At 33.0% G+C, this 20,764-nt stretch overlaps 1 protein-coding gene and 1 non-coding gene across 2 annotated transcripts; one reads left to right on the top strand and one right to left on the bottom strand.

Moving 5' to 3' along the window:
- Nucleotides 1–740: 740 nt before the first annotated feature.
- Nucleotides 741–847, bottom strand: LOC139860774 (small nucleolar RNA R71). Its single transcript, XR_011763395.1, has one exon. It is a non-coding gene; the product is annotated as a small nucleolar RNA R71 (small nucleolar RNA).
- Nucleotides 848–16,610: 15,763 nt separating this feature from the next.
- LOC139857892 (transcription factor MYB83-like) lies at nucleotides 16,611–18,423 on the top strand. The gene is made up of 3 exons (XM_071846742.1): nucleotides 16,611–16,743; nucleotides 17,249–17,378; nucleotides 17,477–18,423. Exons 1-3 carry the CDS (start codon nucleotides 16,611–16,613, stop codon nucleotides 18,249–18,251), a joined length of 1,038 nt encoding a protein of 345 aa, XP_071702843.1. The 3' UTR covers nucleotides 18,252–18,423.
- Nucleotides 18,424–20,764: the final 2,341 nt, after the last annotated feature.

Raw genomic sequence — 20,764 nt, 5'->3', positions numbered from 1 at the left:
GTGTAATTGTTGACAGAAGTGATAACTGCGTCACAGTTTAAATCCTTAATTAGTTGGAATATTTGACTTCGGGTATAAGGGTAATTTGACGAGGACACTCGCACTTTATATTTATGACCGATGGACTATTATGGACAAAAACCAGATAGGTATCAAATAAACCATGACAAAGGACAATTAACCCGAGTAACAATTAATTAAAATCAAAACGTTAAACATCATGATTACGGAAGTTTAAATAAGCATAATTCTTTTATTGTATTTCTCATCGTATCTTTATTTACTGTCATTTTATTACTCGCAATTTTATTTACTGTCATTTTATTTATTGTCATTATTTTACGCACTTTAATTATCGTCATTTATCTTTGCGCTTAAAATATAGAATCAACAAACCGGTCATTAAACGGTAAAACTCCCCTTTTATAATATATTACTACTTATATAATTATATATATTTTGTATAAATATAGTTGTTAAAAATATAGTAAGTATCACCAGCTCCCTGTGGAACGAACCGGACTTACTAAAAACTACACTACTCTACGATTAGGTACACTGCCTATAGTGTTGTAGCAAGGTTTAGGTATATCCCACTCTATAAATAAATAAATAACTTGTGTAATTTGTAACGTATTTTGTATTAAAAATAATAGTATATTTCGTACCCTCACGCTACATCATCAGATGTTTTAGTTGAAAAATTTCTTAAAAGATTCTTTCCAGCATCTAAAGTCGTGAGACTTCAAGGAGAAATTGTTACGTTCACACAAAAGCCAAATGAAACTCTATATGAGGCGTGGACAAGATTCGGAAAGTTATTGAGAGGATGTCCTCAACATGGTTTAGACACTTATCAAATAGTACAAATATTCTACCAAGGATACGACATTACTACATGAAAAGACATCGACATAGCAGCTGGTGGTTCCATTATGAAGAAAACCGCAACTGAAGCTTACAAAATTATTGATAACACAGCCTCCCACTCACATGAGTGGCATCAAGAAAAAGACATCGTTAGATCATCTAAAGCGGATAGAACCGATTCTAGCCATGACTTTGATTCCATTTCCGCAAAGTTAGATGCTTTCGAAAGACGAATGGAAAAGATGACTAAAGATATTCACGCAATACGAACTAGTTGTGAGCAGTGTGGAGGACCACATTTGACAAAAGATTATCTCAGTATTGAACAAACAATGAAAAAAAGAGAGAATATTTCATACATGAACCAAAGGCCTGGAAATAATTATCAAAATAATTATCAACCTCCAAGACCAAACTAACATCAAAATCAGAATTATAACCGAAATGTTCCATACAACAACCAACAAGGTCCTAGCAATCAACAAGTATCAAATAATACTTACAACTAGCAAAGACCTATTTTTCCAAATAAACCACCACAAACCGATGATAAAAAGCCAAATTTTTAAGACATGATGTCAAAGCTAGTTGAATCTCAAATGCAGTTTTTCACATCTCAGAAACAAACTAATGAACAAAATGCTCAAGCATTTAGAAATCAACAAGCTTCTATCCAAAATCTGGAACAAGAAGTAAGTAACCTAGCAAGGTTAATTGGTGAAAGAAAACCGGGGAGTCTACCTAGATATACTAATGCTAACCCCCGAAATGAAACAGCTAAAGCCATTACCACAAGAAGTGGTATTACACTTAAACCACCTGAAATGCCTGTAATTTCTGATGACACTATTCATACTACACAGGCACCACAATCTCAGCAAGATAAGGAAAAAGAACCGGTAGTTGAAAAGGTTAATGAAGATAACACAGTTAAGGCTAAACCTTATGTTAAACCATACCAATCACCGCTTCCTTACCCGAGTAAAATGAGAAAAGAAAGACTTGAAGCCGAGCAATCCAAATTCTTGGATATGTTTAAACAAATAAATGTCAATCTTCCTTTCATTGATGTGATTTCAGGAATGCCAAGATATGCTAAATTCCTGAAAGATCTAATCACAAATATAAAGAAAATGGAAGAACTCTAGGCCGTTACTATGAATGATAATTGTTCTGCAGTGCTGTTCAATAAGATACCAGAAAAACTCTCAGATCCAGGAAGTTTCACAATCTCATGTTTTCTGGGTAGTCTTAATTCAATAGAAATATTGGCAGACTTAGGTGCTAGCATAAATTTAATGCCATATTCATTATACGTTAAACTAGACCTTGGAGAATTGAAATCAACACGAATAAGCATACAACTAGCCGACCGATCAGTAAAATATCCTAGAGGGATAATGGAGAACATGCTAGTTAAAGTTGGTACTTTAGTATTTCCAGTAGACTTTGTTATTCTGGACATGGAAGAAGATTCTCGAGTTCCTCATATATTAGGAAGACTATTCTTAAACACGACTAAAGCAATAATAGACGTGTTTGGTAAGAAACTGACCCTAAGTATAGAGGACGAGAGTGTTACCTTTTCTGTTGATAGAGCCATACAACAACCGCAATCTGCAGATGATACATGTTATTATATTCAAACTATAGATTCACATGCAGAATTGTTACAAGAATTTCCAGAATTACAAGGGACAGGAGAATGTTCTTTAGGAGAAGGAACTGAACCGATTGATGAAGCTGAAATATTAGCCGCACTCATGGCTAATGAATACGAACCAACAAAAGAAGAATTTCAAATGCTAAAAGAGGAAGACAGATATCGATACAAATCATCGATAGAAGAACCACCGATATTAGAGTTAAAGCCACTTCCAAACCATTTGGAATACGCTTATTTACATGGTGAATCTGAATTACCTGTAATAATATCGTTTTCTCTTACTGAAAATGAAAAATCTCAACTCATTTATGTGCTAAAAGCTCATAAACCAGCTATTGCATGGAAAATTCATGACATTAAAGGCATAAGTCCTTCGTATTGCACACATAAAATCCTTATGGAAGAAAATCATAAAACATATGTGCAACGCCAACGAAGACAAAATCCTAATATGCAAGATGTTGTTAAAAAAGAAATAATTAAACTGCTCGATGCAGGTTTAATTTATCCAATTTCTGATAGTCCATGGGTAAGCCCAGTTCAATGTGTACCTAAGAAGGGTGGCATGACTGTCATCACAAATGAAAAAGATGATATTATTCCTACTAGGACTGTAACAGGATGGCGTATTTGTATTGATTATAGAAAACTAAATGACGCCACCAGAAAAGATCACTTTCCCTTACCTTTCATTGATAAAATGTTGGAAAGATTAGCCGGGAACAGTTACTATTGTTTTCTTGACGGTTTCTCCGGATGCTTTCAAATTTCAATCGCACCAGAGGACCAAGAGAAAATCACATTCACGTGCCCTTATGGTACTTTTGCTTACAAACGCATGCCATTCGGACTTTACAACTCCCCTGCAACCTTTCAAAGGTTCATGATGGCGATTTTTCACGACATGATAGAAGAATGCATGGAAGTTTTCATGGATGACTTTTCAGTCTTCGGTGATACTTTTGAAACATGTCTAGTTAATCTTGAACGAATGCTTATTAGATGCGAGCAATCAAATCTAGTACTTAATTGAGAGAAATGCCATTTCATGGTTAAAGAAGGCATCGTTCTTGGTTATAAAATTTCAAAGGAAGGAATTGAAGTGGATAGAGCTAAAGTAGATGTAATTGCTAAACTTCTACATCCCACCAATGTTAGAGGAGTTAGGAGTTTTCTAGGGCATGCCGGTTTTTACCGACGTTTCATAAAAGACTTTTCTAAAATTGCCACTCCTATGAATAAACTCCTAGAAAAAGATGCTCCATTTATATTTTCGGATGAATGCATCAAATCTTTTAATATTCTTAAAGAAAAACTCACTAATGCGCCGATCATGATAACTCCAAATTGAAATCTACCATTTGAACTCATGTGCGTTGCAAGTGATTTTGCAATGGGAGCCGTTTTAGGACAAATGATTGAAAAATAAGTTTAACCTATCTATTACGCTAGTAAGATGTTACAAGGAGCACAAACGAATTACACAACTACTGAAAAAGAACTCCTTGATATTGTCTTTTCTTTTGACAAATTTCGTTCATATCTCGTTCTAGCAAAAACGGTGGTCTATACCGACCATTCTGCTCTTAGATACCTATTTTCAAAACAAGATGCCAAACCAAGATTAATCCGTTGGATCTTACTCTTACAAGAATTCGATATTGAAATCCGAGACAAAAAGGGAGCAGAAAATCTCGCAGCTGATCATCTTTCTCGTCTTGAAAATCCTGAATTAGAAGTTCTAAATGAATCGGCCATACAAGACAACTTTCCTGATGAATATCTATTAAAAATCGATTATAATGAAATTCCATGATTTGCAGACTATGCAAACTACTTAGTATGTGGATTCCTTGAAAAAGGGTTGTCGTACCAAAAACGAAAGAAATTCTTTAGTGATATAAAACACTATTTTTGGGAATATCCACATTTATTCAAAAGTTGTCCCGATGAAATAATACGCCGATGCGTATTCGGAGATGAAGCTAGTCAAATCTTAAACCATTGTCACACAGGACCAACAGGAGGGCATTATGGTCCTCAACTCACAGCAAAAAAAGTCTACGATGCTGGATTCTATTGGCCTACAATTTTCAAAGATGCACACCTTCTTTGTAAATCCTGTGATGCATGTCAAAGGGCCAGAAAAATAAGTCAACGTGATGAAATACCACAAAATGTCATTCAAGTATGTGAAGTATTTGACGTTTGGGGTATTGAATTTATGGGTCCATTTCCAAAATCTCATAATAATCTCTACATTCTCGTTTCCATTGATTATGTATCTAAATGGGCGGAAGCACAAGCTCTCCCAACTAGCGATGCACGAGTTGTAGTCAACTTCTTAAAATGTCTTTTTGCAAGGTTCGGAACACCGAAAGCTTTAATAAGTGATCGGGGTACTCATTTCTGTAATAATCAACTTGAGAAAGTTCTCAAAAGATATGGAGTAACTCATAAAATCTCAACTGCTTATCATCTACAAATAAGTGGACAAGTTAAAAATACCAACCGAGCTTTAAAACGTATTCTAGAGAAAACTGTAGGATCAAATCCAAAGGAATGGTCCATGAAATTGGATGATGCACTCTGGGCTTTTAGAACAGCCTACAAAACTCCAATTGGAACCACACCCTTTAAACTCGTTTACGGAAAAGCATGTCACCTTCCAGTAGAAATTGAGCACAAAGCATTTTGTACTTTAAAGACATGTAATCTTGATTTGCATGAAGCCAGACGTTTACGGTTAAGTCAACTAAATGAATTAGAAGAATTAAGACATGATGCATATAAAAATTCGTTAATCTATAAAGAAAGAACAAAGAAATGGCATGATAAAAAAATCAGAAGTTCAAAAGAATTTAAGGAAGGAGACATAGTTCTTCTTTTCAATTCACGATTCAAGCTATTTCCTGGAAAATTGAAATCAAGATGGTCTGGACCATTCATAGTCAAAAGAGTTTTCCCATACGGAACAATAGAGTTAATAAATTCAAACGGGATTGAATTTAAAGTTAATGGTCACAGAGTTAAACATTACATAGATAATCCAATGGAAGTTGAAGATGAAGTTAATCACAAAGATGTTAGAGTTAGATGTTCTGTTAAGGGTAATATGGGCAATATGAATTTCTGTTAGAGTTAGATGTTCTGTTTTCATGTAGTTCTTGAGAATGGAATCCGATTGGTCTTTCCCTAGCAGACCCTAAAGAACTAGTCTTCTCCCTCCATTCTGAATTTTTATTTCTTTTAGGTTTTACGAGATGAAGAATTCTTTTGATTTGAACCATGGTCTACTACTACACGCTATGATTACTAAACGTAATAATAACACCTTCCCGAGTGAACTGGTATCATTCATAAGAGGCAAAATGGACGAAGTGAGGAAAGAACTCAGGAAAGATCATCATAAGATACATTTTGGTAAAGGAAAATCAAAATCCGCAACAAAAAGAAGAGCACGACACCTTGAAAGATGTCATAAATGCGGAAAATGGTCAGACGAAGGTAAATGTTTGAACAATCAAACACATTCCAATTCTAAGTTCGTTACTTTATGGAGAGAAGGACCGTTCGTATGTTTAGAACAAAAGTTATTGAAAAATCGAGGTTACGCTTATGTAGCAATGGAGAACCAAATCGAACGACTCTCCTATGAGTCGGCTAAAGCAGGTCTCTGAGAATTCTATCTCACAGGTAAGTATGTATAGTTTTTATTTGTTTTTATTTATTGCTTTTAACCTTTTGATAATAAACGCTGAATCGTTTGCTATAAAGTATTAAATTGATATTCAATAAAATTAGGTATGCGAAACCGAAATTATTAATATCATACAAAAATTTAATTCATCACTGCGAAATTTACCGTTTATTCATAAGGTATAAATATCTTTAATCAATCAATTCAAAATATTTCAAAAATTCGTCAGGAGTAAAACTAGGTAATATAGCCGAAATTACTTTACCCAAAAGAGGGACGTATATTTTTGATAATATTTGATTGATTAAAGTGGGATAAAAGACCAAAAAGATTTTAATTTGATTTTTACCTTGTTTTTAAAATTAATAAATATTAATTTAATATTATTGTAAATTTTTAAAAACCAATATATAATTATAATATTTTAAATGTAAGTTTGTAAACTAATGTATATAAATAATATTTATATGAAATTTTAAAATTTTAAATTTAAGTTTGGTGTGAATTTAAAAACAAAAATTTACTTTATTTCATTAAGTTAAAAACTTGATTTTTAAAATTCGTCGTGAGTTGAAGACTAGGTCGTTGAACCGAAATTGCTTTACCCAAGGGCGGGACGAGAAATTTTGTTATCATTATTTTTAATTTTAATGATCTAAAGTATGCCAAAAACATTGAAAAATCCTAAAATCTTTGCTTTTAAAACAATCGCTTTAAAATGACAAATTTTAAAATTTTGTCGAGGGACGGACTAGGTAAACGTACCAAAACGCCCTCAATCTAAGGAAACAAAATTTTAAAAATTAATTAATTAATTGTTTTAATAGTTAAAGGATTTATAAAAAAAAAACCGCACTCGCGGAGCTTTTTGGGGTCCCCACATCCGCACTCGTGGAGCTTGAAAAAACCAGAACACCTTAACTGGTCGACTGACCAGTTTACTCACACACCACACACATATTTCTGCGAAAATACCCACAAAAACACTCCCAAATTCGCGATTTTTCACCGTTAATCATCAAATTTTTTGCTAAAATCATGTTGAGAAGAATTCTACCAAGAAGTTTTTCAAGGAGATCGGTAATTTCTACATCTAAACACTCTTTAATTCGGATTTTTAGTGTTCTTGAACAAAATTATACCTAATTTAATTTTGATGATTTCTAGTCTAATTGTGCTTAAATTGTTTGTATATTATGCTTGTATAACCTAGATTGATGCTATTTAACATGATTAGAAGCCTTAAACTTCAAATTTTTAACAATCTAGGGTTTGTGTTCTTGAGCAAAATTGAGGCTTTTTTGATATAAACGGGTTATGGCCGAATTTTGTTGTTAGTTCATGCTTAATTAAGCAGTGTAACATCTTTAGGTTGCTAAATGATCAAACCTTGATCATAAACATGATTTTTGAGCAAGATTGTTGACTTTTTGAGTCAAAAATGCATGAACTTGATTAATTTGATATGAATGTCATTTGAAACTTGTTTAATTGCTATAATGATTATTTTTGACATGTTTTAGAAGATGAATGCTTAGAAACATTGTATACATTTTGATATATGTTTATTTGTAAAAGTGTAGAATTGTTAATTTTATGAAATTGTGTATAAGTTTAATATTGTTTAAACATGTCATTATGATTGTTTTGATTTATGATTTTGATAACACTAATGCATATTTGGATGTACAAAAATTGTGTTTAATGTGTTTTGCAGACTGAAAGGGGTGAATCTTCATCCGCATCCCAGGCTCACAATGCTCCTCCTGAGAATGCAGACGAACATGAGATTAACGACCAATACAGACAAAATCTACCGCATCAATTCATTTCATATTCAAATATACAATTGGCAGATTTACACCCTAATTTAAGATTTGACAGACATTGGATAGATTATCCAAAATATCAGAGGAACTTATACACCCTTTAGTCAAATAATGTTGAAGTACCCAGGGTAATAGATTGGGAACCGTTAGAAACAGTGGGATTAGCCGAGCCAATCAGAGAATTACTTACACAAAGGTATGATAATTCTACTTTTAATGATTGGGAACGATTATTCAATATACGTAGGCCTGTATATAGAGAATGGTGTGTGGAATTATTATGTAGTGTTGAAATAAATGATCGGGTAGCTACCTTAACCGATCGGAACTTTATTAGATTTTTGTTAGGAGGAGTGATGCGTCATATGTCTCTATTAAATATGGCTCAGGCTTTGTGTATATATACGCCTGAGGAACTAGCATCTACTGATTGTCAAAGGTTGATAATTAATGGTAGGAGGGTTGATGAAAATTTTGATATGAATAGAATATGGAGTAGAATGACTAGCCATAACCGATTTCGTGGGGATATTACTCTTATACTGATATTAATAGAGCTGAGCTAAGAGTGATCCATAGTTTTTTAGCAAACTCGATTACACAGCGAGGTAGGAATAAAGAGAAGGTAAATGAAAATGATTTATTTTACCTCATGTGTATTCGAGACCCACAGAGCGTTGTGAGTATACCTTATTGTGTGGGTTATTATTTATAGGTAATGGTTAGGGGTATGCGGCCTAATTGTATAATAGGAGGTGGTATCTTTATTACTTTAATTGATGAGTATCTCAATGTGGATAGAAGTCAGGGGGGATTATTAATTGTAGTACCAGAACCCCGTGATAGAATTGGTTTGCAAGTATATCATAGTGCAAAGGTTTTAAAGAAACGACATAACGCTGCAGCACCATAAGATGGTGCACATCCACAGGTAGAACGAGATCAAGAGCAAGATAATGCGGGTGGAGGAAATCAGATGACAGAAATACAAATTTTATTGGGCCAACATGAGTATGAAATGGCTAGACAACGAGCATTTGCAGATTGGCAATATCATCAAAGCCAAATCATAAGCCATTGTGCATACATAAACACAAACTACATTCCTACTCAACCGGCCATATTTACTCCCTGGGCTATACAGACCCGACCACCGTTCCCTACATATAACCCAGCTCAAGCATTCTACAGCACTTAAGGCTATGAATGGAATCCCTACTGGAACCATCCTCATCAACCATAATTTTCTTTTATTCCTATTTTTATTTATTTTGTAACTTGTAATTTTATACTTTTAATACTTCTTTTGATACTGTAATAGTTTTTATAATTTTCTAACTTTTATTAATAGATTTTAATAATTTTTGAATGTGGGGTGATATACCCAACTTCAAAAATATGTATATATATGTTTGTAGTTTATCCCATGTACACAACAGGGTAAAACAGTGCACTTTCAAAGACTGACATTAAGTTCGGCAAAAACAACTAATTTTAACGACAAGATGCAAAATAAATGTGATATAACAACTGCAGGAATGAGCAAAGATGTGCACCGTTTATCATTCAAACAAACAACAATATGTTTGGAAACTTTGGTAAAATTTAATCATTTTTCTACGCTAATCACCCTCAATAATTTAAATTGTTACTGATTTCTTGCAAATGAGGGCATTGCAAAATCTTAAGTGTGGGAAGGGATTAAATTCTTTCGGTTTTAAACATTTGACTTATACACTTGGTTTAATAGCCACCGTTAAAATACTAGTAACGCAGTAGTTGTATTAGAATCTAGTGCTCTCTGATAATAAAGAACAGCCCTAGTCTTATATACTGACTACTCAATTCTAGTAAAAATTTTAAAAATTTTCAAATAAATGAATTCAAAATCTCGTTTATACATATTTATGAACGATAAAACTAGGTGTTAACACCGAAATTATTGTTACCTCGGAAAGGACATAAATTGAGAAACAACCCAAAACGCTTGAATTCATTTAAAATGGAATAGAAGAGAATAAAAAGGCAAAGAAAGAAAAATAAAAGCCAAGTGTGGGAAAAATTTACCAAATTATCTAAAACATATATCACATATTTTTGTACAAATAATTGAAGATACTTTTGTTTTGGACGATATTAATCAGTTTTACCCAGTTTATTGTAATATAAATAGAATTTAAAAGGAAGTAAAGTCTTTCGAGAAAAAGACATGCGCTTCTTGATTTAGGTCAGGAAGTTGTCGTCCAGACCAGTTGTAGAGTCTACGAAAAACCTTGAAAAGTTTTCTCGAAAATTAGCTGGAAATCCACGGACCTCAGCATCAAACAGGGTCGCCATGTGGTCAGACTTATCCTAACCATGAGAGGATCAGTCTCGTACAATGAGGGGGCACCGTGCAAATTAGCTTATAAGACTAATGAATCAGATCCCCAGAAAGGATAATCACCTTAAAGATCAAAAATTAGCTTTTAAGACTGCTATTACTCAATCCTTGAGATTGACCTTAAAGATTGAGAATTCAAACTCATGGAATTCAATGATATCTAAACTCGAGCTTGAACGAGAAAATATTTTGATCAAAATTACAAACCGATTTGTTTTCTAAAAACCCATTTTCAATGCGTTCATTACCATTGAACATAAAATCCTAGGAATTCACCTGGAATTCATTAGGTCACCTAAACCAAATCGGGTGTCAACCGTAAGAACGGTGGTTGCATAGCATGGTCGAAGACAGGACCTTGTACCAGACCGGAAAATTATAGGGTGATCTTTACTATTGCTCCTACAAAGGATAGTAATTGCATCCGACACGATATGGACCATAATCAATAGCATGTCATTAGACATTGCCTTAACAGTTGCTTGTTCAACGCTTTTCTTTACAACCGGACGGTAGTTTACCGAAAGGTAATATACGGAGCAAGTATACTGGACGTGTTGCTTTCCTAATACAAGGTTAGCAAGTGGGTGATACAAAACTGCAAGTTTTGAGCTAAAATTTTCAAATCTGAAACCCACAAAACCCACAAAAATAATTTGCGAACACCGGTGAAGGGTTATTCAGGAAAACTTATCAGGGTAAAAGATAGATTGAATTTTTAAAAGATCAAATGTTTTCATAAAGATCCAATTTCCTTAAGGATCTAAATTTTTATAGTCATGTGGGACTGTAAACCACAACGTTACTACCATTGTTCATACCGTCATATCAAAATCACTGATGTACAAAGTGTGAAGAATAAAGAAGTGATTCTAGTAAAGTTTTATTCAAGTTCTATAAGTGTGGGAATATTTGATAATGCTAAAAACGAACATATATTTCATAGCATTATCCTTTCAGAAAGACAAGCTTTTAGTTGCAATTGTTCTATTTACAAGTGATATTCGTTTAAATAATAAAAGGTGAAGACAAAAGACAGATTCAACGATTTGAAGACGCAAACGGCCAAAAAGCTAAAAAGTGCAAAGTACAATCCAAGTGGTTCAATTTATTGATGAGAAACGTCTCAAAATCACAAGAGTACAAGCCGCAAAAAGCAAAGTACAAGATATGAAATTATACAAAAAGGCGTTCAAAAATCCGGAACCGATATATGAACCAACTATCAACGTGCGACTCAACGGAGCTGAAATTACAAGTCAACTACACACAAGAATATAATATAATATATAATTAATTATATATATTATCATATATTATATTTATCAGCAGCCCACGTTTAATTCACTATGGTGAGCTGGAATCCAAAGCTCCGCGACTGCGGAGATGTGAAGAAGAAAAGTACCGCACTCGCGGAGTTGAACAGTTCAAAGTGGGCTTATAAAAGGCCGCGCATTCTGCTCGATTCAATCATCCCTTTTTCTTTCTTTCTATCAACGTAAAATATATATATATAATTTTAATTTTAATTTTAATTTAAGTTTAATAATAATAAGGTTATGGTGGCGAATGTTTTAAGTTTGTAAGTAGAAATTCTGTCCGTGTAACACTACGCGATTAATACTCATTGTAAGTTATGTTCAACCATTTTAAATTAATGTCTCGTAGCTAAGTTATTATTATGTTTATTTAAGCCGAAGTAATCGTGATGTTGGACTAAATATTAAGATGGGGTTATTGGGCTTTGGACCATAATTGGGGTTTGGACAAAAGACCGACACTTGTGAAAATTGGACTATGGGCTATTAATGGGCTTTATATTTGTTTAACTGAATGATAGTTCGTTAATTTAATATAGAGATTTACAATTTGACGTATCTATAAATAACCACATACACTCGATCGGATACGATGGGCAGGATATTTGTAAGTACTAATAATTGTTCATTTGACCGGACATGGGGATGGATTAATAGTCAATGGACTCATTAAAACAGGGGTGGATTACATACAAGGACACTTGGTGTAATTGTTAACAACGTATTAAAACCTTGAGTTACACACAGTCGATAACCTGGTGTAATCATTAAACAAAGTATTAAGACCTTGTTACAGTTTAAGTCCCAAATTAGTTGGAATATTTGACTTCGGGTATAAGGACACTCGCACTTTATATTTATGACCGATGGACTGTTATGGACAAAAACCAGACGGACATATCGAATAATCCAGGACAAAGGACAATCAACCCATGGTAATAAATTAAAATCAACACGTCGAACATCATGATTACAGAAGTTTAAATAAGCATAATTCCTTTATTTTATATCTCATCGCACTTTTATTTATCGTCATTTTAATTATCGCATTTTTAATTATCGCACTTATATTTTTCGTCATTTACTTTACGCTTTAAATTAAGTTGTATTTATATTTAATATTTTACATTAGGTTTTAATTGTGACTTAAGAAATAAAATCGACAAACCTGTCATTAAACGGTAAAAATCCCCTTTTATAATAATAATAATACTACTTATATATATATATATATATATATATATATATATATATATATATATATATATATATATATATATATTTATACAAATATAGTTTAAAATAATTATAGCGTTAGACTCAGCTAGCTCCCTGTGGAACAAACCGGACTTACTAAAAACTACACTACTCTACAATTAGGTACACTGCCTATAAGTGTTATAGTAAGGTTTAGGTATATCCATTCAATAAATAAATAAACAACTTGTGTAGATTGTATCGTATTTAATAGTATTCGTAGTAAAAATTAATAGTATTACGTACCCCTTCGCTTTAACGTCACGTGCCCCGCCATGTGTGCTAAAAGATCTCGAGAGAGTAAGACGTTCATTTTCTGGGGTGGCTCGGGTAATGAATCAAAAATTGCTTGGATTAAATGGGATAAATTTTTACATCCTTTCAGGGAGGGGGGGTGTTAATTTGGGTTCGTTAAAAAGTAAAAAAGTTGGCTTTGATCGACAAATGGTAGTGGAGGTTTAGAACCGGAACTGCCTCCTTGTACGTCAAAGTCATCAAAAATATTTACGGACCTTCGGGTGGTCTATGTGAGTATTGATTATAATCATGTTTCAACTACTCCGGCTTGGATTAATACTATTAAAACAGGGAGTTGCACAGATTCTATTAGTTTATCTTTTAGAAAATCTTTTGTCAAGGTGATAGGTGATGGCGCGACTACATCATTTTAGAAAGACATGTGGTTGGGTGATTTTACATTGCAAGATAGATTCACAAGATTGGCGCGATTGGAATGTAATTTAGAAGCTTTGGTTAGCGAAAGATTAAGCTGGAACGATTCTAAATGTTCAGGTTCATGGAGCTGGTTGAGAGCGCCTCTATGTAGAGCAATTAGAGAGCTAGAAGTGTTGAACAATCTAATATGTGCAGCCAGTAAGGGGCCTGAAAATCCGGATTCGTGGAAGTGGCAATTAAGTGGTGATGGTCACTTTAAAACCATGATCCTGTCCGAGATGCTAAATACACAATTGTTGCGTGCATGTAAAAACCAATCTGAAACACTCCGAAACAAATTAATCTTGAAAAAGGTAGAAGTTTTTGTATGGAGGGCTAGGAAAAGGCGTATACCCGTATTGATAGAGTTGCATAAAAGGGGCATTGATCTTAACTCGGTTTGTTGTCCTATTTGTGATGAAGATATCGAAACAGTCGATCATTCTCTCGTCTTGTGTAAGCTCACGTTTAATATCTGGGTCAAGGTTTTTGAATGGTGGGATTCAGGTGGTGCTTTAAATCTGAGTATTAATGAACTATTTCAAGGTAACTCAAACAAGTCTATGACGACTTTAGGTGTGAAAATTTGGCAAACTGTGGAGTGGACATGTAGATATCTCATTTGAAAAAATCCGGGACCAAAAAATCTTCAAAATCAAGTGTTGGAACCCACCGGTACTTTAAACGAAATCCAAGTTAAAAGCTTTGGATGATTCGCGAAGAGATGCAAACGAATGAATATCGATTGACATAATTGGCTTCACAACCCACAAATCTTTGTTTCATAGACTCAATTTCTGTTAGCCTTAGCAGTTTAACAAATCGTGATATCCTTGTACATAAGTTGTTGTCTTAGCAGCCATTTCCTCATGCTGCTTTCGTGTATATCGTGATTGTTTGATTTAGTTGACTGCTCAAAATGTGCAGTCCTGTGATGTTCATTGTACTATTATTTTAATTATAAATAGTATAGTATAGTATTGTTGCCTTTCTCAAAAATAAAAAGTCGACCGTATATTCAATTTGGTTCGGAACACACAAATAACGTGGATTTGCATCTACTTACCATATAATGACAATAACACATCATTGTGAGTAAATTTTATGAATAGTCATATCGTTTATCGGTCCAACTAGTCTACTTTTATCTCATGTATGATTCATCATCTATCTAAACAAATTAAAGTTTTCTTTAAATTTTTAATATTATGATATGTTAAAGAGTATTTTAGTCAATTTAAGTAAATGGAAACCATATAATAGTAGTTAAATAATGTTTAATAGTTTTTCAAGGTAACTATCGAATATAGTAAGGAATTACCGAATTATATATTGGCCACCTCTTTGGTGTTTCTAAGTCATCCATATATGAAAATGATTTTGTATTTCACTCAAGTTTATCTTTTCATATTTATATTGCACCTATTTTCAAAACTGATTTTGTATGCTATTTAAATTCGCATGTTATTACATATAATATCAAATCCAACTAAAAACTCTTAAAAAATTTATAAAAAACGCAAGTACTTGTGTATTGTATTTAGTAACAACTAACCCTTATTTAAATAATGTTAATTAAATAAAGTTTGGTTATTTATGTTATTTTTATATTTTCCCAAGGGAGATTTAAATCAAATATGATGTGTATGGAATAACACACGGACTTGAATGATCTACAAAATCATTTTCAAATATAAGGGGTGACCTATAATACTTAATTTAATTTGGTACGTATGTAACAACATTTGGATTTGGATGGTCTACAAAATTACTTTCAAATATGAGGGGTGACCTATAAATACGGAAAAATAAACTTAAGTGGTCTACAAAATTATTTTCAACTATGAGTGATCTAAAACACAAAACGATAAACAACAACAACAAAACCTAATACCACATAAGTGTTGTATGGGGGAGGTGAGATGTAGACAATCCGTCCCCTATTCGAGAATAAAGACAAGTCATTTCTCCGTTCAGAGTGAAAACACTCTCAAAAGTAGAGGAAGTCATCCCTCTCTCTATTCGACGGATAGAGAAATTGCTTCTGAGTAGACCTCCGGCCAATAAGTAGGAAATTAAAAAAAAAACAATTTAAATTAAAAATAAAATTGAGACGCCATGAAAATAGTAAAATTAAATTTTCATAAGTTTTAAATCTTGTCTGAAATTTAATTTAGGCTCTAAAGTTAGCCAAATCGCCAATAAATCGATACTTACTGTCGACTTAATGACTAACTAGAGCCGTAAGAAAACAATAAACGCGAGTGATTTTCCATTTCCCAATATATAATCCGTAATGCGTATGTATACAAGGAAAACTGACATTACCTGTCTTTAATCTCGGATTTTTAAGGAACAATGATAATTTTAAAATTAATTATAGGTAAAATAATTTCTAATGACGCGTAATTTTTCCCATCTAGAGTGTTTTTTTTTTTTTTTTTTAGGAAATGGAATTATAGAGGCTAAGATTTATTGATATCTAATCCAATCCAATGCAAAAGCTTCAACCATTTGCTTCAAACCCACTTGAGATTCTTATCTATCTTTTTCTCTTCCTCTTTAACTTCAAATCTAAGTATGATTTTCTTTATCTTTATTCTTTATTAGTTCTTATTTAATCATAGAAATGTTATATTGAAGACAACCTTTATTACTCTACTTTATTTATTTTTAAATATATAATAATTCTTGATTGGTCACTTCAAAAAAAGAGACTACCTTTTTACATATATACTTGAAATATTTAAATATGCTATAATCCCATATTTATATTTCACACCTCCTTCCCATTTGCATTTGCTTACTTATATATTTGTAGTGATAACAACAGCAAACAGCTTCTTGATTAAACACACACAAACACACACGCATGGGTCGCCATTCTTGTTGTGTGAAGCAAAAGCTTAGAAAAGGTTTATGGTCTCCTGAAGAAGATGAAAAACTTCTCAAATACATTACAAGATTTGGTGTTGGTTGCTGGAGTTCTGTTCCTAAACATGCTGGTTCATATCTCTGTCTCTTCTGTTTTTCTTGAGAAAACGACTTTTTCGGAGCGAAATTACAATTATAAATAAGGCTATTGGATCTTTGCTATTGTCTTTCTGATAAAACTAAGTCATTTTCAATTGCATATTGCAAGATTATATGTTGTTTAATCATTCTTTTTGTAATGATAGAGAAGTTTTTGTTTTTACTCTTGATGATATCCCATTTTTCATCTCTATTTGTTAAAAAATCGAGTCTTCTATCGTTAAAAACATGAGTTTTGGATATTTTTGATATTTTTTGTCACGAAAAAAACAACTACTACTTCACTGAAATTGCAATGAAGACACATGTGTTTCGACTCTTTCGTGTTCTTTTCTCTTTTAATAACAAAAACCAGAGCCTGTTTATTGCAATATGCAATATCATACTCGGGTTTTGTTAACAAAGAGTATATTTGAATGTAAAGATATAAAAGTTTGAAACTTTTTGACTTACTTTGGAATATTAAACAAAAAGCAGGATTGCAAAGATGTGGGAAGAGTTGCAGGCTGAGATGGATAAATTATTTGAGGCCTGATCTTAAAAGAGGAACATTTTCACAGCAAGAAGAAGATCTTATACTTAATCTTCATCAAGGTCTTGGTAATAGGTAATAAAAACACTACCGTTAAATACATTCGATTACATGAAATGGCCATACATTTTTCTTTAATCTTTATAATAAAATTTGCTTCATTTGGTATCTAGGTGGGCTCAAATTGCAGCTCAATTGCCTGGAAGAACAGATAATGAGATCAAGAACTTTTGGAACTCATGTTTAAAGAAGAAACTAATGAAACAAGGGATTGATCCAAATACCCACAAACCGATTACGAATAATGATTATATTAATGACAAAAAGATTGAATTTTTGGATAAAAAGTCAGAATTTTTTCCATGTTCTTCATCAACTATGCCAATGTCAAGTGAATTGGATCAATCTTTTCATATCAACAATGGTGGATTAATGTTATCATCATCATTATTAGATGCTAATTTGATACGGAACACTCTATTGAGTAAATCGATATGTGATCCATTATTCTTGGTTGAATTCCAATCGGGTATCGATCAAATGGGCTACAATACAAATCTTGTAGCTCAATATCACCAAACAAGCTATGAAACTTCATTGCCAAATTTAGCAAGTTTTGACCATCGGGACAACACGACCGATTTTTCTGGCCATTCGGGTTCTAAAATGACAACAAATTCATTCATTATTAATGAAGGTAGCAAAAGTTCAAGTACTACAAATAGTTCAAACATGAAGACAAGTCTTTCAGCAGGGTTTCAACATATGACATTTGAAGGTGAAATGTTTCAATATAATGGGGTTAATGTCAAATCTGAAGAAGGGTCATGTGTGGGTCAATGGCAACATCATATGCATGAAGTACAAGTCAATAATGCATCAGATTTCAACATTTACCCAATGGGGTCAATGCCAGGAGAATACACTGATGTCTTCAGTCAGATATGATTGGTCCATGTAAGTTTTAAAATATATACCATTTATTTTATTTTATCATATCAACAAATAAAAGGTTGATGGGCAAAGGTATGTCAGCATTGCACGAGAACAAGACTAGTTTTATACTATAAGGTTTGCTCAATGGTATAGTACTTTATTTAATTTTTATGTATAGAGATAATATGACTAAAGGTTTTTGTAAAGTTTCTTGCTTTTTTTTTTTGTTTTTTTTTTTTGTTGGATTGTTCTAAAGGGTGAGTACAACATTTTCATGTGGTTTAGGCATAATAAGACGTATATTGAAGTGTCAATTTCGCGTGTTGTTTTAAATTTTCCCATTTATAACTATGTACTTAACGATATTGGTAATCATTATTTTCGAATGGAAGTTGCTCTCGACGATAATTTTACTTTCGTTTTACCTGAATATAAGTGATGTACTTGGTATTACGAAAGTAACATGATACAACTGTCTAGAGATTCGACTCGTGCCCCACATACTCGAACGTGTATGATTGTCACAATCTTGAATTAGTATGCAATTTGTTTAAAGTTAACTTATGGGTAAAAAGGTTTCTCTTATATACAGAAGTGATAGTACATGTATATATAAGCATGAGACAGAAAAAAGAACAGGACATAGATTTTGAAAAACAAGGTTCGAAAGTTAGTGGGACCCAAAAATTTTAGTATTTTGAGCACACATACTTTTGAGTAGGGGTGGTGCCAAGTTTCCTAATCTGGAGCACGAGTTCATCAAAATATGCATATTGACAATAAGACAACCAAGTCTTTACTCAAATAATTGAACTCAAATTCATTACTTCTACATATTTTTCGAGATATATATAAAAAACACCATGGACACATTCTTATAGTTACACGTTACACGATTCTTTGCATAGACGAGTTGTGGTTTGAAAACAGAGGTCAAGTGGATCGGCGCACATAACATATACCAAAAATGGGGTTAGTATTCAAGACGAGCGATAGTGGTAAAGCATGTGCATACATAAGATCAACGTTTAGGCATGAAAAGCGATAACGACAGGCTAAAAATGTGCTAAACATGAATGCTTAAATGGTAAAGGCCAAAAGAAACCAAACTTTTCTATTTGGCTTAATAAGTTCAACAGTAAATAGGCCTACAAAAACCAAAGCTTTAGCAATAAGTTGTTGGGAACATAATAGCCAAGGTAAATAAAGTCATCCCTTCATTATTCCTCAACTGTTCTTAAAGTAACAAGCCAGCCTAAGCAATAATAATCACTTTAAATTCATACTTAATGACACATAAAAAAAGATGCTTCATTAAAACCACAACTTTGGGACTACCAGAGCTTGTATAAATGGTTGACCTTTATAGCATAATCTAAGTTCAAATTTTACACTTGAATTTTGCATGTTATTGATGGCCGAACCATAATTTTCCACCAGGGCCCAAAACTACACAGTTTTGGGTCAGGTGTACGCATTGTGGATACCTTTTATATATTATTATTATTACTAGGTTGCAAGTGCCCCAATTATAGTTGTGTGCCTGATGAAGTATGTACCCTCGATTTGTCAGCGATAATGAATCTCATGGTGCCTTGAATCGAAAGTGTTCCTGATATGGTGAGTAGTTTAGGTGTGTCCTGGTGTTTAATTATGTAAAAATTGATAAATCAATCAACAATCATCAACCACAAGAACAGAAATAACAAATCAATCTCCAGATCTGAACAAATTACAACCAAATCGAACTAAACTATCAACCACACACTTGTAAAATCAAAGTGTGCAGGAAAACAAAACAAATGAACCACTAGATGTGAATCAACTAACAAGTCACTCTTTCAAGAAGAGGAATTTCGACTGGAGAGAATCAACAATGAGATGAAAACTTTTTGAGAGAAAAATTGTACTGTAGTCGGTTGAAAAACTCCAACCCTAAAAGTATTAGGGTTATATAGGGTGAATACAATAAACCGCCATATGAAACTTGGGCTGAACTTGAGATGCTTTTAAGCCCAATAAATTAAATAGAAGCCCAAAATGACTTTAATAAATTAAATAGCAGCCCATTAGCTCAGCAGTCCAAGAAAGTCTTCAAACTCTTTGTCTTCAGTAGTCTATCAAAGCATTAAGACCACCTGCTACTTTAACCATTTAATTGCAGCTATCCGTCCTTTAATAACCTGCAATTTCCTAGAACAAACCGCAAGTGAGAATGAATAAATAAAAAATGTTTCAATATAAGTTTGCTGAACATATCATTTTGAACATTCCCCCTCAAACTTATTTTGAAACAAGTCAAGCATACCCAATTGCTTGACCAAAAAATCATGTTGTCTTACTGTAAGCCCTTTGGTCAAAATGTCTGCAAGTTGATTATTAGAATCAACTCTAACAGTGTTAATGATACCTGTAGCTACTTTTTCTCTTATATAATGAACATCAACCTCAAAATGTTTTGTCCTTTCATGAAATACAGGGTTAGCTACAAGCTGTAGGGCTAAATTATTATCACAGAACAGATT

The sequence above is a fragment of the Rutidosis leptorrhynchoides genome, chromosome 7 (genome assembly GCF_046630445.1).
Source record: "Rutidosis leptorrhynchoides isolate AG116_Rl617_1_P2 chromosome 7, CSIRO_AGI_Rlap_v1, whole genome shotgun sequence".
NCBI lineage: Eukaryota > Viridiplantae > Streptophyta > Magnoliopsida > Asterales > Asteraceae > Rutidosis > Rutidosis leptorrhynchoides.
This window is presented reverse-complemented; position numbering and strand designations above follow the sequence as displayed.